The following is a 24,638-nucleotide window of genomic DNA, read 5'->3' as shown; positions in this document are numbered from 1 at the left end:
AAAGAGAAAGTGCTATTATATGTCCCCTAGTGAGGAGTTTCTGTGCATAAACGTACCTTCTACATTGTGTCCCCATCCAGCTCAGACCCTGACAACAGGGGCTGTGCCAGCACCTATAACCTGTGCTTCTTTCTCTATCTCAACCCTCTGGACTCCATCTGCCATGTGGCCACCAGAGTGGTCTTATTAAAAGACTTCATTCTTTCCAACGTCAAGTGCCTCCAGTGGTTCCCCATTACCTTCTGGTCAAGGCTAGACCCATAACCAGTCATTTCAGGCTGTGCCTGACTTCTAGTCATTACAGCCTACTGTTCTCTGGCCAGGATCCTATGTAACCACCCACCACCCTGGCAGCCTCAATATCCCCTCCCTGCATACAGCATTGATCCTCCTACCTCTGAGCTTTAGATGATGTTATTCCCTTTGCCTGGACTGTCCAGTCCTCATCTCTCCCTGTGGAAATCTATGAAAGTCCAAGTCACCATGATGCCTCCTTGAAGCCTCCCTTGATTCCTCTGGAAAGTGATGGTCCTGTCCCTTCCTCTGTGCTTGTGGGCATTCCACTTTTGCCAGTGTGTATGGGTCTGTCTCCCCATTCCCAAGTCCATGGCTCCTTGAGGTCAGGGACTGTGGCTGATTGAGCACTGTGACTGTCACTGAGCAAGTGCTGAATGAGTGAATGATGAATCATGTACAGGACGAGTCAAGGTCAGTGGTGCAGGGTGAGGCCTGCAGAGGGCTTTGGCTGGATCAGTGAGAGTTTGTCCCAGGCTACTCCAGAGGCAGGGCCGAAGGACAAGGGAACTGCTGGTTCAAGCTCTAAGTTGCCCCATCCCTGTACCCACAGCCCCCCATCCATCCCTGTACCCACAGAAACACCCCCCCACCCCACCCAAATGCTGATTTCTTGCTGTGCTGACTTGTTTCTGGTTTAGAGGAAGATGAGAAAGCGGTTCAAAGTTGGTCCAGAGTTCTGGGGACAGCGCCTGATGCTTAGTCTGAAGACTCAGCTTAGCTGTCCTTAAGACCAGAAGAGGGGGCCAGACTCATTAATGAGAAGCGTCTGGGCAGCACCTTCCCTGGGGACCATTCAGAGTACCCTTCCTCCACTCCTTCATACACCTTAAACAGCTGGGGATAGTGAAATGGCAGAACTGAGGGCTTAGCGCCACCTGCTGGCCACAGACAAGACCTACTTGATCCCAGAAAATCAGAAATCACTAGTCCTAGGCTTTTCACCCTGTGAGACCCCTAGCCTTTAGGCTTAACTCAGGGAAAAGCTGAAAAGCTCCAGGCATGGAGGGAGCAGCTGGACCAGACCTTCCTTGACCACCCCACAGATGTTCTTGTCCACTAACAGTGCTCCCATCCTCTGGGGGCACCCATCTCTTTAAGGCACTTGTCTAACTATAGACAGAAGAGTTCCAGTAGGCTCCCCTCAGCTTAGCAGGAAATTCTGTGAGAATTGTTTCTGATATTCTGCCTCCAGGGTGTCATGTGAGAACAGATGGAGCAGTCTAAGCTCGTCCACATCCTGTGTGCAGATCCCCCAGAAAGGATGTCTCATGTCACTGTGGTCCAGTGCTGAGGGAGGCGCTCTTCTCCCAATTTGCAGATGAGGAAATGGGATTGGACTTGGGGGTCACTTGCTAAGATCATACAGCTAATAACTGATAGGCCCACGATTTGGACCTGAGTCTGTCTCACACCAAAGCTCTCTCCTTTCCCACCGCTGCACGATCCCAATGACCTGAGCATCACCTTTTACTAGAGGTGTCACCTTGCTCTCGGTTGTCAAAAACCACCACCGGCAGACAGATGTCTCTAGACCAAGAACAAGAGGGAAAGTGTAACTCAGGAAGGTCCTAGATTTGAGACTGATGCAGACTCATCTATAAGTGACAGCCCGGATCATGTCCAAACACCAAAGGAGCCAGAGGGACTGCTACTGAGTCCAAGCTCATACTGCTTGCCACATGAGAGGCCAATAAATCAAGAGACAAGTTGTTGGAGCAAGAAACAGCAACTTTATTTAGAAAGTCAGTAGCCCAGGAAGATGGTGGACTCGTGCCCCTCAGAGCCATCTTGCCTGAGTTAGAATTCAGGCAATGGGAGGAAGTAAAAATCAAACGACTTTACTGGTTCTGGTCATCCTCCAGAGATGTGTTCATTTCTTCCTTTCTGCAGTCATTAATAGGTCATCAGGATGTTTCCTTTGAGCTCAACAAAGGTATTTTAGCTCAATACTCATTACCTGAAAGGCAGGCTTCCCAGGGATGGGCCATTATGTATAATTCAACCTTACAGGCAACAGCCTGTTATTGGTTAACAGGAGAATACAAAGCTTCTTCCCTATTGCAGGGCCTCACTGACACCTTTTCCCACTCATGTCTATGAAGAACCCTCCATCCTCTGCCTTCTTCATGTGGACTGAGGTCCCTGCCTTATAGGCTCCTCCCGCTCCAGCCAGCTGGGTGGCAGTGCAGACTGATGCTGCACATCTGCCATCCGTGTCTCCAGGTGTTGTGACATGTGTCCTGGGTCTCAGTCCTGAGCTCAGCAGAGAAAGGAAGCCAAGCCACCCTTTTCCAATAGTGAAACTGAACTGCTAGGCTGGAGAAACTAGCCTACTTCAGTTCAGTCGCTCAGTCATGTCTGACTCTTTGCGACCCCATGAATCGCAGCACGCCAGGCCTCCCTGTCCATCACCAACTCCAGGAGTTTACTCAAACTCATGCCCATTGAGTCGGTGATGCCATCCAGCCATCTCATCCTCTGTCGTCCCCTTCTCCTCCTGCCCCCAATCCCTCCCAGCATCAGGGTCTTTTCCAATGAGTCAACTCTTTGCATAAGGTGGCCAAAGTACTGGAGTTTCAGCTTCAGCATCAGTCCTTCCAATGAACACCCAGGACTGATCTCCTTCAGGATGGACTGGTTGGATCTCCTTGTAGTCCAAGGGACTCTCAAGAGTCTTCTCCAACACCACAGTTCAAAAGCATCAATTTTTAGGCACTCAGCTGCCTTCACAGTCCAACTCTCACATCCATACATGACCACTGGAAAAACCATAGCCTTGACCAGACAGACCTTTGTTGGCAAAGTAATGTCTCTGCTTTTTAATATGCTATCTAGGTTGGTCATAACTTTCCTTCCAAGAAGCAAGCGTCTTTCAATTTCATGGCTGCAGTCACCATCTGCAGTGATTCTGGAGCCCCAAAAATAAAGTCTTGACACTGTTTCCACTGTCTCCCCATCTATTTCCCATGAGGTGATGGGACCAGATGCCATGATCTGTTTTCTGTATGTTGAGCTTTAAGCCAACGTTTTCACTCTCCTCTTTCACTTTCATCAAGAGGCTTTTTAGTTCCTCTTCACTTTCTGCCATAAGGGTGGTGTCATCTGCATATCTGAGGTTATTGATATTTCTCCCGGCAATCTTGATTCCAGCTTGTGCTTCTTCCAGCCCAGCGTTTCTCATGATGTACTCTGCATGTAAGTTAAATAAGCAGGGTGACAATATACAGCCTTGATGTACTCCTTTTCCTATTTGGAACCAGTCTGTTGTTCCATGTCCAGTTCTAACTGTTGCTTCCTGACCTGCATACAGGTTTCTCAAGAGGCAGGTCAGGTGGTCTGGTATTCCCATCTCTTGCAGAATTTTTCACAGTTTATTGTGATCCACACAGTCGAAGGCTTTGGCGTAGTCAGTAAAGCAGAAATAGATGTTTTTCTGGAACTCTCTTGCTTTTTCGATGATCCAGAGGATATTGGCAATTTGATCTCTGGTTCCTCTGCCTTTTCTAAAACCAGCTTGAACATCTGGAACTTCTCGGTTCATGTACTGCTGAAGCCTGGCTTGGAGAATTTTGAGCATTACTTTACTAGCGTGTGAGATAAGTGCAATTGTGTGGTAGTTTGAGCATTCTTTGGGATTGCCTTTCTTAGAGATGGAATGAAAATGGACCTTTTCTAGTCCTGTGGCCACTGCTGAGTTTTCCAAATTTGCTGGCATATTGAGTGCAGCACTTTCACAGCATCATCTTTCAGGATTTGAAATAGCTCAACTGAAATTCCATCACATCCACTAGCTTTGTTCGTAGTGATGCTTTCTAAGGTCCACTTGACTTCCCATTCCAGGATGTCTGGCTCTAGGTGAGTGATCACACCATTGTGATTATCTGGGTCATGACAAACATTTTTGTACAGTTCTTCTGTGTATTCTTGCCACCTCTTCTTAATATCTTCTGCTTGTTAGGTCCATACAATTTCTGTCCTTTATTGAGCCCATTTTTGCATGAAATGTTCCCTTGATATCTCTAATTTTCTGGAAGAGATCTCTAGTCCTTCCCATTCTGTTGTTTTCCTCTATTTCTTTGCATTGATTGCTGAGGAAGGCTTTCTTATCTCTCCTGGCTATTCTTTGAAACTCTGCATCCAGATGGGAATATCTTTCCTTTTCTCCTTTTTTTTTTTTGCTTCTCTTCTTTTCACAGCCATTTGTAAGGCCTCCTCAGACAACCATTTTGCCTTTTTGCATTTCTTTTCCATGGGGATGATCTTGATCCCTGTCTCCTGTACAATGTCATGAACCTCCATCCATAGTTCATCAGGCTCTCTGTCTACCAGATCTAGTCCCTTAAATCTATTTCTCACTTCCACTGTATATTCACAAGGGGTTTGATTTAGGTCATACCTGCATGGTCTAGTGGTTATCCCTACTCTCTTCAGTTTAAGTCTGAATTTGGCAATAAGGAGTTCATGATCTACTTAAGACATTCTGAAAAACTGCTCAGGCTTAATGCCTCTGGGTTTGGCATCTCCAGCCAGTCACCACACAGCCCACATGTGGCCCACCTAGGTGGCCCTCTGGTCTTTCTGCTGGGGTGGACTCAGCCAGCTTCTATGAACCCACTCTCCTCATGTATCATTCTCAGCTCTGTCCTGCTCTCGAGTTCCTCTCCAACATCTTTTCTTAGGGAGAACTTTCCTAGAGTGCTTGCTGCAAAGAGTAGCTCTGGCTCCCCATACATATCTGGGTTCACCTCTGAGGTCTCCCCAGGGCTACTGTCAGACACCTTATTGTACTAAGACATGCAGAAGACCTGGAGGAAGAAGACATAAATGCTGCTGACCCCCAGATTAGGGTAGGCTTGAATAAAAACAGATCTGTTCCAACTTGAAAGGAGTTGGGGAAAGGCCAAACAATGGGATTAGAGTCAAAACTGGGTTCCAGAGAGTGGGTTTCTTGCATTAGAACCTAGAGTATTGGTGTCTCGTTGTATCCTGCTGACTATACCAGCTGTCTTGCTGTATCTCATTGTATGCACTGTTTGCTGAACCCAGGGTAGGTGAGGCGTGAACTAAGAGTCTGGAAGAAGAGGCAAGGAGCTATAGGAACTGCAGACACATTTATTCTCTCCTGACTGGCACAGCACCCATAGCAGCAGCCATAACATAACTTTAACATAGCCATAATGTAGCCTCCAGGGCTTTTCAGGCGGAGCTTATATATACTTACAGAACAAAAGCAGCCTGTGGCCAAGAAGTACCTCATGACATGCATGCACAGTGCTGTAAGTGATCTCAGCTCTTACATAATCATTATTTACCAAACGTGGGGCAAGAGCGAGAGGCTGTAGAACAAGAGAGAGCCTGACTACTGCCACCACCAATTGCTCTTTCTCTACAATAGGCTTCCTCTCTGCCAGGTCCACCTGGCTTGGGGCATTGTATATCTTCATCTACCTACACCCTACTCTATTTCCACTCTGGAGTGATATGAAAGGCAGGTCACCTAAACTGGCCAACTTGGGTACAGGAGTGTAAACTTGTCTTTTCCCTGTCCTTAGGTCCTTCCAGGCACTGATGCCAATAATTGAAGTAGTGATACAAAGTGCATATGCAACTACACAATTCATTACATAACCCTGCTTCTATGTACTCTTACTTCCCTTGATCACTTCCAGTTTTTCTCACTATGCCACTGTTACTGGGGAAGAGAAATACATACAGGGTAAATCAGAGGGAAGTAAGTACAGTTCTAACTGAAACTTTGACACAGGTCTGCTATCTGTGAAGGGAGGAAGAAGGGATAAGTGAGGGATAGCATGGCATTAGCTTTCAAGTAAGCCTGAAAACTACAGCAGATGCCTGAGATGCCATAGCTGGAACACGGTGGCTAAGTACGCTCTTCATAGCAGGCTCTCTTGGAGGGGGTCTCAGCAGCACATCTCCATGGCAATCACACTTTTGGGTCAAAATCCAGCTTCCAGAAGAGTTGTATCAGTCAGCTTTCACTGTGTGACAAGCCACTCTATTGCTTTATTTTTCAAGTGGCTTTGAAAAGTAAGTCTCATGCCCTCAAGAGTCAGTTCTGTTGGTACTGATGATCTTAGCTAGAATTTTTTTTTGCCTTTTTTTTCCCCTATTATTTTTATTAGTTGGAGGCTAATTACTTTACAATATTGTAGTGGTTTTTGCCATACATTGACATGAGTCAGCCATGGATTTACATGTGTTCCCCATCCTGAACCCCCCTCCCACCTCCCTCCCCATCCCATCCCTCTGGGTCTCAGCTAGATTTGTTGATGCACTGAGGAAGCGGTCATCTGATCCAGTTCCAGCTTCGGGGGTCTCATCCTCCAGAAGTCTCCAATTACAGTGTCTCTCATCCTCCAGCTTCCTGCAACGGCTCAAGCAGTAAAGGATCTGCCTGGAATGCAGGAGACTTGGGTTCGATCTCTGGGTTGGCAAGAGCCCCTGGAGAAGGAAATGGCAACCCATTCCAGTGTTCTTGCTTGGAAAATTTCACGGACAGAGGAGCCTGGCAGACTACAGGCCGTAGTCCTGTCATGAACACTGGACAACAGTGGACAACACTGAGCGCAGACCCTCTCTCCTCATCCTCCAGCAGGCAGCATTTCCAGCATTTTACTGACCTAGGTTAAATCAGGAGAGTAAGTCCTATGAATCAGTTGGCCAACTTTAGACAAACAGCCTTTTTTCTTGATGAATGGACTGGTCTGCTTTTCCAAAAGCATTTATAATGAGATATACTAGCTATTGCACAGATTCTGCATTGGCAGGCCTGTAAATAATTGTGGGCAATTTTATTACCCAAAAGCATTTAACTGCATTTAAACTGGCCTCGACAACAGTTTGAGTTGTTTTATTTGCTATTTGGGCCATAGGGAATAACATGTTTGGAAACATGTTTTAGATTGGAAACACCCTCACTAGGGTTGGAAATTCTTGGTTAAACCAGTATAATCTGGGTGGTAAGTTATCCCATTGAGTTACTAACAAAATATGCGCAAATATGTGGAGAAGGAAATCCCCTCTCTGAGCCATGGACTCTATATGTGACAGTAACACTGCAGCTCATATATCATTCACAGGCCTGGGGTGATCAATGAGGTCTTAATTCACAGTGAGCCAGTTCATCAGGAGGAGGCAGAGGGGCTTTACAGCACATCTTCCCAGAGTCCCAGGCTGCTACATGGAGACCAGATGAGACAGTTCCTCCCCAACACATCAAAAAAAGTCATACATCATAAATACACTTAGAACACTCCAGCATCAATCCTGAGAGCTCTCCAACACCATGCACTGGCAATGAATTCTGAACTCCCAGAGCCTACTCCAAAACACAAGGCTAAACTTTGCTTTGGAGCCCCTTACCTTTTCGGTCTGATAAAGATCAGTCCAATAATGATCAGTCCAATAATGATCAGTCCAATAATGATTAATATGCTCATGTCAATATAGAACTGGTAAGTTTTCTTCTCAGATTCTGCGAAAAGAAGGAAGAAAACGTTAAGAGGAAGCCTACTGGCAGGGGGCAAAGAGACCACATGACTGCTTCTAGGATTTGTGTAGTTGTATGTCATCTTCTGTCAGAGATAGTGCCACCAACCTTCTGCCACATGTCTTTGCCCTCCTCCATCCTATCACTTACACCTCCAGACGCCAAACAGCCTGTTTAGCACGTATCAGAAATACAGCAATATCAAACACCACATACAATATGCACATGCTGGGCACATGTTTAAAGCTTCCATACCACTATACCATCCGTATCACCTGTATATGGCTAAAGACTGAATGTCACTCTCCCCTCAAAATGTGAATGCTGAAATCTTAATGCCCAGTATGATAGCATTAGGAGACAGGGCTTTGGGGAGGTGAGTAGGTCATGAGGGTGCGGCACTCAGGAGTGAGATCAGTGCCCTATAAAGGAGGACCTTGAGAGATCCCTCACCCCTTCCACCTTGTGAGGATAGCATGCGAAGTCTGAAACCTGCACTCAACCATGCTGGCCACTAATCTTGGGATTCCAGCCTCTTAACTGTGAGAAATGAAGTTCTGTTGCTTATACGCCACCTGCATGCGTGCATGTGCATGCTCAGTCACTCAGGCATGGATGACTCTTTGCGATTCCATGCACTGTAGCCTATCAGGCTCTTCTGGTCCATTGGATTTCCTAAGTAAAAATACTGAGGTGGGTTGCCATTTCCTTCTCCAGGGGATCTTCCCAACCCCCATCTCCTTCATTGGCAGGCGGCTCTTTACCACAGCACCACCCGAGGAGGCACTTACAAGCCACCTAGTCTGTGGCAATTTGTTATAGCAGTCCACATGGACTAAGAGGGCTTACCTGGTGACTGGTGATGGTAAAGAATCTGCCTGCCAACCTACTTCCGTATTCTTACCTAGGAAATCCCATGGACAGAAGAGCCTGGCAAGTTACAGTGCATGGGGTCACAAAAGAGTTGGATACAACTTAGCGACTAAACAACAACAATGGGCTAAGATATATACATATCACCCAGCCCAGACAAATCCCTGATACCAAACACACAAAGCATATTTCAATTTCATATTCCCCATGTTCCAGAGATACCCTAAACACATCTGTGCACACACCACCCACACAATCCCTAGTCTTTACTTCTAAGAACAATGTCTCTCTCCCTTCAGGATCATCTCAAGCCCCATCTGGCACATCCAGACCACATTCCTCAGGGACACCACTCAGTCTCTGCCTTCATTACCTCTCTCAGCTCTATGCAGATGCATTGGACCAACAGGGTCATCCCCACCTAGGACCAGAGCCATGACCACAGAAGCCAGGTCACCTATTAGACCATCTGTCTACCTATTAGACCATCTGTCCTGGCTTAGGGACCTAATCTGGACTGCCGATTCTGGGGCTGAGCTAAATCAGACCAATCTTTCTCCCCTTCCCTATATAACCAAAGTTTATATGATCCTCCCCTCAAGATGAAGAGTAAGGGAAATGTCCAGGAAGATGCTTACCTGGATGTAGAATCAAGTGGAAGTTGAAACTCTGGATTGTGGGCAAGGATACATGCCATACCACACACTGATAGATGGTCCCATTGTCTTCCTGAGATGGCTTCAGCCTCAGGTGGCTAGTGATATTAAATGTACCATCCTCATTCTCGACTATGTGGTCAGTGGTGATGTTCTGAGAAAACTCCCGGAACTGGGGATCCTTCTGGGTCCACTTTTTCCACGTGATGTTAATATGCCTTGGGTAGAACCCACTTGATATACACAAAATATGTTTGTCCTCGTTATCTTTCATCATGACTTGTTCAGACAAGTTGCTGACTGGCGGAGCTGCCAGGGGAGAGAAATCATTCTTTGAGGGTAGGCAGAGCTTTGCTTATTATCAGCTCAATGTAAGACCCATGGCAACCCTTCAGGAAAATGAAGTAAACTGAATGGTATTCTGCTTAGACTAAATGTTCTGGATACGTTGGTCCCAGTGCCAGCAGGGTACTGATATGCTGTGACCCCGAATCTCAGGCAGTTTTATAAAGCAGAGTTTCTTAAGTCCCTCTGTGTCATAGATACCTTGGGGAATCTGAGGAAACCCTTGGAATAAACACTGATGTGGCCAGAGACTGCTAATTGCTGCTAGTCTCCTTCTTCCATGACATCTCCAAGTTAAAGCTACTTCTCCCACCCTCCTCTGCAGCTGGGTGTAGTCATGTGAACTAAGGGTCTGAAAGTTTTATTGTAATCAGAAGTGGTGAGAGCAACTTCTAAGAAGTATCCTGAAATAACAAGGGTATCTTAAAGAAAAGAACAGTGTCTCTCCCCCTCCACTTCCACTTCCTTCCTTCTAGCAGAATGGCTGGAATAGTATATCATGGCTGGGGACAGAGAAGCCGTTTCTAAACAGAACGAGGAAATGCAGCTTGAGGATGGCAAAGTGACAAGATAAAAGGATCCTGGGTCCCAGATGATCAGAGCACTGCCATATCTGCCCTGGGTTGGCTACATTTTTGTGAAAGGAAAATAAGCCGCCTTCTTAAAATCACTGCTGACCTCTGGCTTCCCCTCTCACATGTAAAGATCTTGAAAGTCATCATTTCTATCCTTGGAACAGGAAAGAAAGCTGAGCTGAACAAACTGAAAATCCACAGCTTTCCTTAGATTCATCGGAGAACTGAGGTGATAGGGCAAACCACCTCCATATAAACAAGAGAGACAGGCAGATTGAGAGAATCACGGCCAAGATCATAAAACCTTGAGCAGAAGGTACTAGAGTAATAAACTGGCTGACACACATAAGCACTGACTCTTGACAAATTGCTAGAGGATGAGTGTGGACTAGATTGAGAGGAAAGAACTCCGAACGGCCCAGCCGTACAGCGGGCCACACACTTTCATGAGTTGTACCTCCAAGAATCCCACCAGGCTCTCACTGTGAAGACCCAAGAAAAATCCACTCCTCTTTTGAGCAGCAAAGAGAAGAAAAGTAACTATTTCAAAATATACCCAGGACTCCCTTGTGGTCCAGGGGTTAAGAATGTGCCTGCCAATGTAGGGGACGTGGGCTTGATCCCTGGTCTGGGAAGATTCCACATGCTGCAGAGGAACTAAGCCCATGCACCATGACTACCGAAGCCTGTGCACCCCACAGCCTGGGCTCTGCAACAAGAGAAGCCACCGTAACGAGAAGCCCACAAACCACAGCCTGAGAGTAGCACCTACTTGCTGCAACTAGGGAAAGCCCGTGCACAGCAACAAAGGCCCAGAGCAGTCAAAACTGAGTAATTAAACAAATAAAAATTAAGTATTTATATATGTACAGCCAGTGCATTCTCCACAATAAAGGATGCTCTTAAGGGAAAAGAATTTGCCAAAGTCTTATCTGACCTGGGACAGTGATGTTTAGCCAACTCCAGCCCCCTCTAGCCTTCCTGTCTCACCTAGAAACACTTGTGAAGGTGAGACAGTCTAGGGGCTCAGGCAACTCAAAGAATGAGATTTAATCAGAAAATTATAAACAGCTTCCCCTCTACACCTAACCACTACATCAACAGAGCCCCAGAATGATAACAGTAGAGTACAACTGAGAGAGCTGTTAAACACGGGCTCTATTTCAGAAGGAGTTCATGAGGAAACTCAAAGGAAACAAGGCAGGGAGGGAAAGACACCAGAAGGAACTGAAGTCTCTGGCACCTGTAGGTACAGCATTAACATTAAACACAGTCCAACTCCTAGCCAAAGAAACACAGATTCTCATACCAAAAGCCTATTCACCTCGGTTCCTATCATCTGATATGTAACATCTGGTTTTCAACAAAAAATTACAAGGCATGCCAAAAAGTATGAAAAGACAAAGCAAGCATCAGACCCAAACTCTGGTATAACACAGATTTTGGAATTATCAGATAGAGACTTTTAAATAATGATTAAGCACATGTGCCCTAGAGCCCATGCTCCACAATGAGAGGCCACTGCAATGAGAAGCACCCCCTATTTGCCACAACTAGACAAAAGCCCATGGAGCGATGAAGACCCAGCACAGCCAAAAACAAATAAATAAATAAAACTATTTTTGAAAAAAATGGCCTTCAGAGCAAAAAAAAAATTATCAGGAGAAAAAAACTAAGGAAATCTGAATAAACTATGTAAGTAAGTTAAGTGTTAGTTGCTCAGTCATGCTCTATTCTTTGCGACCCCATGGACTGCAGCCCACCAGGTTCCTGTGTCAATGAGATTTTCCAGGCAAGTATACTGGAGTGGGTTGCCATTTCCTTCTTCAGGGGATCTTCCTGACTCAGGTATCAAACCCAGGTCTCCCATACTGCAGGCAGATTCTTTACTGACTGAGGTACAAGTGAATAAACTATGGACTTTAATAAACAAAAATGTATCAATATTGGTTCATTAATTATAAAAATATAGCATAAACGCAAGATGTTAATAGGGCAAGTAAGGTGTGGAGGCAAGAGTAATATGGGAACTCTGTACTATCTTTGCAATTTCTCCATAAATCTAAACCTCTTCTAAAAAAAAAAAAGTCTATTTATTTAATTTTTGGGAAAAAAAAACTTTTGTTTAAGGCTATCAATTGCAGAGGAATTCTAATGTACATTCCCCACCTCCAAAATTGATATGTACAAAACATTTCAAGTCTTCAGTGCAATTGTGAGGAGCTCACAGATACTGCCCCCCAGTTATACTGAATTGAACCCATCCAAAATTCATATGTTGAAGTCCTAAACCTAGTCCCTCAGACTGTGACTATATTTAGAGATAGGGTTTTTTTTCAAATTAATTAACTTACTTTAATTGGAGGCTAATTACTTTACAATATTGTAGTGGTTTTTGCCATACATTGACATGAATCAGCCATGGATTTACATGTGTTCCCCATCCTGAACCCCGCTCCACCTCCCTCCCCATCCTGTCCCTCAGGGTCATCCCAGTGCACCAGCCCTGAGCACCCTCATGCATCGAACCTGGACTGGCGATCTATTTCACATATGGTAATATACATGTTTCAATGTTATTCTCTCAAATTACCCCACCCTCACCTTCTCCCACCGAGTCCAAAAGTCTGTTCTTTACATCTGTGTCTCTTTTTCTGTCTCATATACAGGGTTATCGTTACCATCTTTCTAAATTCCATATGTATGTGTTAATATACTGTATTGGTGCTTTTCTTTCTGGCTTACTTCACTCTGTTAATAGGCTCTAGTTTCATCCACCTCATTAGAACTGATTCAAATGTATTCTTTTTAATGGCTGAATAATACTCCATTGTGTATAGGTACCACAACTTTCTTATCCATTCATCTGCCGATGGATATCTAGGTTGCTTCCATGTCCTGGCTATTGTAAACAGTGCTGTGATGAACACTGGGGTACACATGTCTCTTTCAATTCCGGTTTCCTCAGTGTTCATGCCCAGCAGTGGGATAGCTGAGTCATGTAAGCACACGCGCCGTGAGCTGGAGCAAAGCCAGTGTGGTCCATGCACTGCGAGCACTCCCCACACACTGCGAGCACTCCCCACACACTGCGAGCACTCCCCACACACTGCGAGCACTCCCCACACACACCAGTGATATTTGTTCGCAGTGTTCCTCCCTCCCCACAGCACAATTGAACAAGTGAGCCTAAATAAGTGACCACCATCGCCCCCTTGTGTCAGGGTGGAAATTAGACACTGAAGAGGCTTGCAAACAGAGAAAGCCAAAATAAACAAAGAGGGAACTGCTTTGGAAGTGACAGGTGCAACAGATTAAAATCCTGTAGTTAGCATTGACTAAGCATTGGAAGGGGCCTATGGACCTTGAGAAGAAATACAAGCTGGAACAAGGAACTATCTGAAACTGAACTGACCCCACACTGCCCTCAACTGCTCCAGAGAAATTCCTAGATATATTTTACTATTATCATTTTTTAATGTTTTTAAGCTCTTTATTACTCCCTTAATTTTCATTTTTATAATCTACTACTACCTTGCAAAATAAAGATGCTATTTTAAAGCAAATTTCATATATATCTTTTTAATAATTTTTGTGATTTTGTTTTGTATTTTTAATATTGTATTTTTGAGAGTCTAACCTCTACTCTAGATTTTTAATCTTTGCTTTTTAGTATTTGTTATCAATTCTGTACCTTTAAGAATCCAATCTTCAGTTCAAATTTTTACTTAGAGGAGTGTGATTACCGGCTTGATTGCTCTCTCCCCTTTTGACTCTCCTTTTTCTCCCCCAGGTCACCTCTATCTCCTCCCTCCCCTTCTCTTCTCTACTTAACTCTGTGACTCTCTTTGGGTGTTCTGGGCTGTGGAGAACACTTAGGGAACTGATTACTGCTAGACTGCTCTCTCTCCTTTTGATTCCCCCTTTTCTCCTCCTGGTCACCTCTACCTCCTTCCTCCCTCTTCTCTATGGAACCCAATGAACCTCTCTGGGTGATCCAGACTGTGGAGAGCACATAGCAAATTGATTACTGGCTAGATTGCTCTCTCTCCTTTAGACTACCCCTCTTCTCCTCCTGGTCACCTCTATCTCCTTCCTCCCTCTTCTCTTCTCCATGTAACTCTGTGAACCTCTCTGGGTGTCCCTCACTGTGGAGAATCTTTTCACCATTAACCTAGATGTTTTATCATCAGTGCTGTATGGATGGAGAAGTCTTGAGGCTACTGTAAGAATAAGACTGAAAGCCAGAGGCAGGAGGCTTAAGTCCAAAACTTGAGAATACCAGAAAACTCCTGACTCCAGGGAACATTAACTGACAAGAGCTCATCCAAAAGCCTCCATACCTATACTGAAACCAAGCTCCACCCAAGAGCCAACAAGTTTCAGAGCAAGACATACCAAGCAAATTCTCCAACAAAGCAGGAAAATAACCCTGAGCACAAAAAAACAGGTGGGCAAAAGTCACACCAAACCATAGACACCTCAAAACTCACTACTGAACACTTCATTGCACTCCAGAGAGAAGAGATCCAGCTCCACTCACAAGAACACCGACGCAAGCTTTCCTAACCAGGAAACCTTGACAAGCCACTGTCCAACCCCACCCTCAGGGAGGACCCTCCACAATAAAGAGGAACCACAGACTCCCAGCATACAGGAAGGCCACCCCAAACACAGCAATCTACAACAAAATGAAAAGGCAGAGAAATATTCAGCTGGTAAAGGAACATGATAAATGCCCAGCAAACCAAACAAAAGAGGAAGAGATAGGGGGTCTACCTGAAAAAGAATTCAGAATAATGATAGTAAAGATGATCCAAAATCTCGAAAACAAAATGGAGTTACAGATAAATAGACTGGAGACAAGGACTGAGAAAATGCAAGAAATGTTTAACAAGGACCTAGAAGAAATAAAAAAGAGTCGATCAATAATGAATAATGCAATAACTGAGATCAAAAGCACTCTGGAGGGAACCAACAGTAGAATAACTGAGCAGAAGATAGGATAAGTGAGGTGGAAGATAGAATAGTGGAAATAAATGAAGCAGAGAGGAAAAATGAATTAAAAGAAATGAGGACAACCTCAGAGACCTCTGGGACAATGTTAAACGCCCCAACATTCGAATCATAGGAGTCCCAGAAGAAGACAAAAAGAAAGGCCATGAGAAAATACTTGAGGAGATAACGTTGAAAACTTCCCAAAAATGGGGAAGGAAATAGCCACCCAAGTCCAAGAAACCCAGAGAGTCCCTGTCAGGAAGCATTTAACAGGAGACTTCTTGTGTGCTGTTTTGGATCTGTCATGAATCCCCTGTTCCTTATTAATTCCTGAACATTCAGGAATTAAGAGGAGAGGCAAGCCTCTCCCAGGGCTGAGGAATCCAGGCATGCCCTTCCTTAGTTATTCAATACGGTGATAAATACCCTCTTCCTTCTTATGAGCCATGTGGTAAAAGTGATTGTTTACAACTCTCTCTCTTTAATATGGATCACCTTATGTTTTGTAAGTCTGGAATTTTAATCTTTATCTTTGCTGAGAATAACTACCTTGTAAGACAGTATATATGCCCACACCATGTTGATTAAAACACCTTTGCTCCATCAGAGCTTGGGTCCCCATGTCTTTCTTTCTCTCTATTTCTGACTGATTCCCTGGACTGTGAAGACCGGCTGCGTAACCCAGGGAATATTAGCCTCTTTCCTTCTTTCACTTTCTCATCGTCGACTCCAGACCACCAGGTTCCGGTCCATTAAAAGTCCCAAACATGATAAACCCAAGGTGAAACACCCCAAGACACATATTAATCAAATTAATGAAGATCAAACACAAAGAGTAAATATTAAAAGCTGCAAGGGAAAAGCAACAAATAACATACAAGAGGATTCCCATAAGGATAACAGCTGATCTTTCAATAGAAACTCTTCAAGCCAGAAGGTAATGGCAGGACATACTTAAAGTGACAAAAGAGAAAAACCTACAACCCAGATTACTATACCCAGCAAGGATCTCATTCAAATATGTAGGAGAAATCAAAAGCTTTACAGACAAGCAAAAGCTGAAACATAGGGTTTTTAGTGAGGTTGTTGCTAAGTTAAAAGAGATCATTAGGTTGAGCCCTAATCTTACGCATGTCTTTATAGAAGGAGATTAGGATACACAAACACAGGGAAAAGACAGCCACCTACAAGCCAAAGAAACAGGCCTCAGAAGAAACCAACCCTGCTGTCACCTTGATCTCAGACTTCTGGACTCCAGAATTGTGCAAAAGTTAATTTCTGTTGCCTAAGCCACCCAGTCAGTAGTGTTTTGTTATGGCAGCCCCAAGCCCATCCACAGAGAATCCAACCTACTTATAATAGCAGAAACAGGAGCTCAAAAAGGTGTTTAGGGAAGAATGTTGCTGTTGTAAGTCATGACTGAGCACCTGCCTTACAACAGCACTGGTCGAGCATTTTCGTACATGAGCTTATCTAATCCTCAGAACACTATGAGGCAGGTTACACTTGTCACCTCATTTTGAGTGGGAAAATTCACAGGCAAAGATATTAAATGGCTGACCAATCACTCAGTTTGGAAGCAGCAAAGTCAGACAGAATAGGATTCAGATCCATGGAACCAGAGTGCAATCGCTCTCCTTCCCTAGCTACCTTTCAGAGGTATCCCTTCAGTGAAGGCTAACTATAGACATATCAGTTCAGTTCAGTTCAGTCGCTCAGTCATGTCCGACTCTTTGCGACCCCGTGAACCACAGCACGCCAGGCCTCCCTGTCCATCACCAACTCCCGAAGTCCACCCAAACTCATGTCCATTGAGTCAGTAATGCCATCCAACCATCTGATCCTCTGTCGACCCCTTCTCCTCCTGCCTTCAGTCTTTCCTAGCATCAGGGTCTTTTCAAATGAGTCAGCTCTTCGCATCAGGTGGCCAAAGTATTGGAGTTTCAGCTTCAACATCAATGAACACCCAGGAATGATCTCCTTTAGGATGGACTGGTTGGATCTCCTTGTAGTCCAAGGGACTCTCAAGAGTCTTCTCCAACACCACAGTTCAAAAGCATCAATTCTTTGGCACTCAGCTTTCTTTATAGTCCAACTCTCACATCCATACATGACTACTGGAAAAACCACAGCTTTGACTAGACGGATCTTTGCTGGCAAAGTAATATCTCTGCTTTTTAAAGTGCTTTCTAGGTTGGTCATAAATTTCCTTCCAAGGAGCAAGCGTCTTTTAATTTCATGGTTGCAATCACCATCTGCAGTGATTTTGGAGCCCCCCCAAAAAATAAGTCACCCATTGTTTCCACTGTCTCCTCATCTATTTGCCATGAAGTGATGGGACCAGATGCCATGATCTCAGTTTTCTGAATGTTGAACTTTAAGCCAACTTTTTCACTCTCCTCTTTCGCCTTCATCAAGGGGCTCTTTAGTTCTTCTTCACTTTCTGCCATAAGGGTGATGTCATCCGCATATCTGAGGTTATTGATATTTCTCCTGGCAATCCTGATTCCAGCTTGTGCTTCATCCAGCCCAGCATTTCTCATGATGTACTCTGCATATACGTTAAATAAGCAGGGTGACAGTATACAGCCTTGACGGACTCCTTTTCCTATTTGGAACCAGTCTGTTGGTCCATGTCCGGCTCTAACTGGTGCTCCCTGATGTGCATACAGGTTTCTCAAGAGGCAGGTCAGGTGGTCTGGTATTTCCATCTCTTTCAGAATTTTCCACAGTTTATTGTGATCCACACAGTCAAAGGCTTTGGCACAGTCAATTAAACAGAAACAGATGTTTTTCTGGAACTCTCTTGCTTTTTTGATGATCCAGCAGATATTGGCAATTTGATCTCTGGTTCCTCTGCCTGTTCTAAAACCAGCTTGAACATCTGGAAGTTCACAGTTCATGTACTGCTGAAGCCTGGCTTGGAGAATTCTGAGCATTACTTTACTCGCATGTGAGATGAATGCAACTGTACAGTAGTTTGAGCATTCTTCGGCATTTCCTTTCTTTGGGATTGGAATGAAAACTGACCTTTTCCAGTCTTGTGGCCACTGCTGAGTTTTCCAAATTTGCTGACATATTGACTGCAGCACTTTTACAGCATCACCTCTTAGGATTTGAAATAGCTCAAGTGGAATTCCATCATCTCCACTAGCTTTGTTCATAGTGATGCTTCCTAAGGCCCACTTGACTTCCCATTCCAGGATGTCTGGCTCTAGGTGAGTGATCACACCATTGTGATTATCGGGGTCATGAAGATCTTTTTGTACAGTTCTTCTGTGTATTCTTGCCACCTCTTCTTAATATCTTCTACTTCTGTTAGGTTCATACCATTTCTGTCTTTTATTGAGCCCATCTCTGAATGCAATTAAAATGCTTAGCATAGAGTGTGGTCCATTTTAAGTGTCAGTAAAAGACAGCCACAGTAATTAGATAATTTCCCTGGTATGTCTAGTGCCACGCAGCCGCCGTTCACTGCTAGACATACCAGGGAAATTATCTAATTACTGTGGCTATCTTTTACTGACACTTAAAATGGACCACGCTCTAGTCTAAGCATTTTACCTGCATTTAAAAAAAAATTTTAATTGGAGTATAATTGCTTTACAATGTTGTGTTAATTTCTGCTGTATAACAGGGTGAATCAGCTCTATGTATGCATATATTCCCTCCCTCTTGAGCCCCTTGACCCCATCCCCCATTCCACCCTTCTAGGGCATCCCAGAATACCCAGTTGAGCTCCCTGTGCTGTACAATAGCTTCCTACTAGCTATCTTACCTGCATTTTTCATAGCCACTTCCCTATCAATTCTCTGAGAAAAAATACTATTACATGTGTTCAGAGTTTCAGCATGATTAAAAACTTGCCCAAAGTTGTTAAGAAGTCCATGGAATCCTGGACTCAAACCTATGTCTATTTGACTCCCAGGCCCAGGCTCTAAACTTCTGCTCTACTCAGCCCATCCACATCACCTCAAACCCCATCACCATGGAAACCACAGGGCACTGCCCTCAGGCACTCACCTACAACCTCCAGTCTGACAGTCCCCTGTGCCTTCTGAGGAGTAACCACCAGCTCACAGCGGTACTCCCCTGCATCTTCCAGCCGGACACCAGGCAGCTGCAATGAGGCATCTCCCCTCTGCAGACTCTGTAGAGACACGCTGGCTCCACGTTGGGATGCCTCTCTGTGGTTTCCAAAATACTCAAACAGTTTGGTGTCAGTTTCAGAAGTTCCAGTCTTTTGAAACCAGGTGATACCTATACTGTTGATGTCCAGGTGTGGGGAACCAGGGATCTTGCAAGAGATAGTCACATTTTCATTCAAGAAAACCATCTGAGTCCTCCCCGCCATCTCCACTTGCAGTAAACCTGTGGCTAACAAGAGAAGGTTATGGAAGACACTTGAAAGAAACATAGTCCTGGTACTCTAAAACACCATCACGTGACTGGGAACATCTATCCCCTTTTTGGGGGTGGGGGGCAGGTCGCAGGGGGGCATCCTCAGATACAAAAGCCCTTAGTTCATGGCCCCTCATTAATCCACAGAAAATCCTCGAACTTTGTTTTTCCCTTCCCCCCACCAACCCCACCCCCACTCCATCCACCCAGCCAATCTGCCAATATCCAAAATAAAGCAGTTCCCTTTCCACCAACCTGGCCTCATCACTGGCTTTTGAGGGACCAACAGGCATACCCCACTTTCGGTTACACCCATGCACTCTCAGTAAAGACTTCAGTGAAGTCCCTGATATGCGGTGGAGTCTATTTCTTTTTTTTTTTAAAGGGAATTTAAGGGACTCAGCTAGCATGATCCATGGCCCAATTCCATCTCCCCCGTTGAAGATGTTTCTGTTGAGTGTTTTTTGTTTTTGGCCACCACGGGTGTCATGCAGGATTTACCATTCACCATTGCAACAAAAAGAATAAAATACTTAGGAGTATATCTACCTAAAGAAACAAAAGACCTATACATAGAGAACTATAAAACACTGATGAAAGAAATCAAAAAGGACACAAACAGATGGAGAAATATACCGTGTTCATGGATTGGAAGAATCAATATTGTCAAAATGGCTATACTACCCAAAGTAATCTATAGATTCAATGCAATCCCTATCAAACTACCAACGGTATTTTTCACAGAACTAGAACAAATAATTTCACAATTTGTATGGAAATACAAAAAACCTCGAATACCCAAAGTAATCCTGAGAAAGAAGAATGGAACTGGAGGAATCAATCTGCCTGACTTCAGACTCTACTACAAAGCCACAGTCATCAAGACAGTATGGTACTGGCACAAAGACAGAAATATAGATCAATGGAACAGAATAGAAAGCCCAGAGATAAATCCACGAACCTATGGTCACCTTATCTTCGACAAAGGAGGCAAGGATATACAATGGAAAAAAGATAACCTCTTTAACAAGTGGTGCTGGGAAAACTGGTCAACCACCTGTAAAAGAATGAAACTAGAACACTTTCTAACACCATACACAAAAATAAACTCAAAATGGATTAAAGATCTAAATGTAAGACCAGAAACTATAAAACTCCTAGAGGAGAACACAGGCAAAACACTCTCCAACATAAATCACAGCAGGATCCTCTATGACCCACATCCCAGAATTTCAGAAATAAAAGCAAAAATAAACAAATGGGACCTAATGAAACTTAAAAGCTTTTGCACAACAAAGGAAACTATAAGCAAGGTGAAAAGACAGCCCTCAGATTGGGAGAAAATAATAGCAAACGAAGCAACAGACAAAGGATTAATCTCAAAAATATACAAGCAACTCCTCCAGCTCAACTCCAGAAAAATAAATGACCCAATCAAAAAATGGGCCAAAGAACTCAACAGACATTTCTCCAAGGAAGACATACAGATGGCTAACAAACACATGAAAAGATGCTCAACACCACTCATTATCAGAGAAATGCAAATCAAAATCACAATGAGGTACCATTATACACCAGTCAGGATGGCTGCTATCCAAAAGTCTACAAGCAATAAATGCTGGAGAGGGTGTGGAGAAAAGGGAAGCCTCTTACACTGTTGGTGGGAATGCAAATTAGTACAGCCACTATGGAAAACAGTGTGGAGATTTCTTAAAAAGCTGGAAATAGAACTGCCATATGATCCAGCAATCCCACTTCTGGGCATACACACCAAGGAAACCAGATCTGAAAGAGACACGTGCACCCCAATGTTCATCGCAGCACTGTTTATAATAGCCAGGACATGGAAGCAACCCAGATGCCCACCAGCAGACGAATGGATGAGGAAGCTGTGGTACATATACACCATGGAATATTACTCAGCCATTAAAAAGAATTCATTTGAATCAGTTCTAATGAGATGGATGAAACTGGAGCCCATTATACAGAGCGAAGTAAGCCAGAAAGATAAAGACCATTACAGTATACTAACACATATATATGGACTTTAGAAAGATGGTAACGATAACCCTATATGCAAAACAGAAAAAGAGACTCAGATGTATAGAACAGACTTGTGGACTCTGGGAGAAGGCGAGGGTGGGATGTTTCAAGAGAACAGCATTGAAACATGCATATTATCTAGGGTGAAACAGATAACCAGCCCAGGTTGGGTACATGAGACAAGTGCTCGGGCCTGGTGCACTGGGAAGACCCAGAGGGATCGGGTGGAGAGGGAGGTGGGAGGGAGGACTAGGATGGGGAATACATGTAAATCCATGGCTAATTCATTTCAATGTACAACAAAAACTACTGTAATGATGTAAAGTAATTAGCCTCCAACTAATAAAAAAAAAGGGGGGGGAATTTAAGGGACTCAGCTAGCATGATCCATGGCCCAATTCCATCTCCCCTGTTGAAGATGTTTCTGTTGAGTGTTTTTTGTTTTTGGCCACCACGGGTGTCATGCAGGATTTTAGTTTACTACCAACAGAAATTGAATCCCTGCCTCCTGCAGTGGAAGCGTAGAGTCTCAACCACTGGACAAGCAGTGAAGTCCCAGAGTAATCTCATTTCACATCCTTTTTCTCTCAGTTCCAGCAACTAGCATGATGCAAGAAGAAAGAATTTTACAGAACACCAGAGCACAAACTTGAGGAAACACTTGTTCTCGGGCTCCTACACGAGGCGACTCTGCACAAAGCAGGGATTCAGTATACAATTGTTCAATCAGTGAACGAATCAGTATTTCCTGAAAGCCAGTCCTAACCGCGGGGTTATTCTCGGCTCTTAACCCAGCCGACCGCGATCTCACGGCCTAGCGACGGCTACCCGTCTTCCCTCCCTCCTTCTCTCCCTCGCGTCCTACCCGCTATTAGCTGAAACTGCTCCAGCTCCAACAGCGACATCAGAACGCGGAGCAGCCACCCGGAGCCCCACTGCACGCGGCCAGCCGCCCTCTTCGCCATTGCCGGAGCCTAGCGGGACCGAGGCCTCGAACTTCCTCTTTCTTCCTTTTTCCTCTTAAGAGAGAGCAGCACCTAAGAAGTGGGTGGAACGTGTATTCTCTCGCGTCCAGACCGAACTGTAGGCGTATTTAGCTAAGGGCGCACGTTCACCTACTTAGGTCTCTGGGCCCCTTCTGCAGAACTCTCCGAGGTCGTCTTGATAACTCCGTTCCCAAAGAAGGAAAAGTGTCGGCGAGCGCCTGCTCAGTCGCACCTACGGCAGAAAATGAGGCGCGGTCCGGGGGACACGCAATCCCCGCCTCCGCAGCGCGGGGCTGACTGGCGGATGTGTTGACTGGCGGACGTGTTGACCGACGGGAGGGCGAAGGAACGCGCGCAGGAACGCGCGCACGGGCGGAGGAATGCGCGCACGGGCGGAGGGGCGAACGCGCGCACACGCGGAGGGATGCGCGCACGGGTGGAGGGGCGGACGCGCGGAGGCATGCGCGCCTGGGCGGAGGGGCAGACGCGCGGAGGGGCGGAGGGATGCGCGCACGGGCGGAGGGGCGGACGCGCGCACGGGCGGAGGAATGCGCGCACGGGCGGAGGGGCAGACGCGCGGACACGCGGAGGGATGCGCGCGCACGCGGAGGGATGCGCACAAGAGCGGAGCGGCGGCCGCGCGAACCTGTGGACAGGTGGGCGGACGGGCGGGCTGTCTCTAGTATCGCTTTGTAAACTGGGCAGGATCCGGTTAACCCGGGCGCTGCTCTAAAGAAGATCCGCTTAGGGTGGCATGATAAACTTCCCAATAAAGAGTAGCCTTACTGGCATAGTGAATTTAGAGTTAATGTACTAAATTAGACTTACTAATACTATCAGTAACTAAACAGATACTTATATTCTCACTTACCTGCGGAATAAGCAGCACGCACGGTTTTTAGAAAAAGCAAAGAACTTGAGGAGGAACAGGGAGCCCACACTGACACCACTAGCTGAGGGGCCTTCAGAATGTTAGCTTCTGGGCCACAGTTGTAACAAGTAGACTGCAAAGTTAGGTCCAGCTATGGAATTCTAACATCCTAAATTACAACTTTTCTCAACTGCTACGCCTTCCAAGGAGTCGTCCCTGAAGAGAAATCCTCTTCTGGTATTGTTGTTCGGGGCCTAAGTTTGTCTGACTTGCTGCGGCCCCATGGACTGCACCACACCAGGTTCCCCTGTCTTTCATTATCTCATGGAGTTAGCTCAAATTCATGTCCACTGAGTCGATGATGCTATCTAACCATCTTATCCTCTCCCCCTCCTTCTTTTTTTACCTTCAGTCTTTTTCAGCATCAGGGTCTTTTCCAATCAGTGGACTCTTCACATCAGGTGGCCAAAATATTGGCGCTTCAGCATCAGTCCTTCCAATAAATATTCAGGGTTGATTTCCTTTAAGACTAACTGGTTTACAGTGCAAGGGGCTCTCAAGAGTCTACTCCAGCACAACTCAAAAGCATCAATTCTTTGGCGCTTAGCCTTCTTTATGGTCCAGCTCTCACATCTGTATGTGACTACTGGAAAAACCATAGCTTTGACTATATGGACCTCTACCGGCAAAGTGATTTCTCTGCTTTTGAAAACCCGCCTAGGTTTGTCATAGCTTTCCTTTCAAGGAGGAAGCGTCTTTCATTTCATGGCTGCAGTCACCATCCACAGTGCTTTTGGAGCCCAAGAAAATAAAATCTGTCACTGCTTCCACTTTTCCACTTCTACTTGCCACTAAGTGATGGTGCTGGATGCCATGATCTTAGTTTTATGATTGTTGAGTTTGGGGGGGGGAGGGGAGTAATTTTTTTTTTTAATTTTAATTGGAGACTAATTACTTTACAATATTGTGGTGGTTTTTGCCATACATTCACATTATCAGCCATGGGTGTACATGTGTTCCCCGTCATGACCCTCCCTCTCACCTCCCTCCCCATCTCATCCCTCAGGGTCATCCCAGGGCACC

At 45.1% G+C, this 24,638-nt stretch overlaps 1 protein-coding gene across 3 annotated transcripts; it reads right to left on the bottom strand.

Annotated features, from left to right (window-relative positions):
• Positions 1-5,391: 5,391 nt before the first annotated feature.
• NCR3LG1 (natural killer cell cytotoxicity receptor 3 ligand 1) lies at positions 5,392-23,147 on the bottom strand. 3 transcript variants are annotated; one of them, XM_020905124.2, is made up of 6 exons: positions 22,818-23,146; positions 22,564-22,735; positions 19,278-19,631; positions 9,319-9,645; positions 7,681-7,792; positions 5,392-6,938 (listed from the first exon to the last, which is right to left on the bottom strand). In XM_020905124.2, the coding sequence occupies exons 2-6, from the start codon at positions 22,661-22,663 to the stop codon at positions 6,668-6,670; spliced, it is 1,164 nt and encodes a 387-aa protein (XP_020760783.2). In that variant the 5' UTR covers positions 22,664-22,735; positions 22,818-23,146; the 3' UTR covers positions 5,392-6,667. The 3 variants fall into 3 exon arrangements, with proteins under 3 accessions (XP_020760783.2, XP_020760791.2, XP_020760777.2); XM_020905132.2 differs by having other exon boundaries at positions 19,278-19,625; positions 22,564-23,147; XM_020905118.2 differs by having other exon boundaries at positions 22,564-23,146.
• Between the last annotated feature and the right edge of the window lie 1,491 nt (positions 23,148-24,638).

The sequence above is a fragment of the Odocoileus virginianus genome, chromosome 10 (genome assembly GCF_023699985.2).
Source record: "Odocoileus virginianus isolate 20LAN1187 ecotype Illinois chromosome 10, Ovbor_1.2, whole genome shotgun sequence".
Taxonomy (NCBI): Eukaryota; Metazoa; Chordata; class Mammalia; order Artiodactyla; family Cervidae; genus Odocoileus; species Odocoileus virginianus.
The sequence above is the reverse complement of the archived record's forward strand: the minus strand, read 5'-3'. Positions and strand labels throughout refer to the sequence as shown.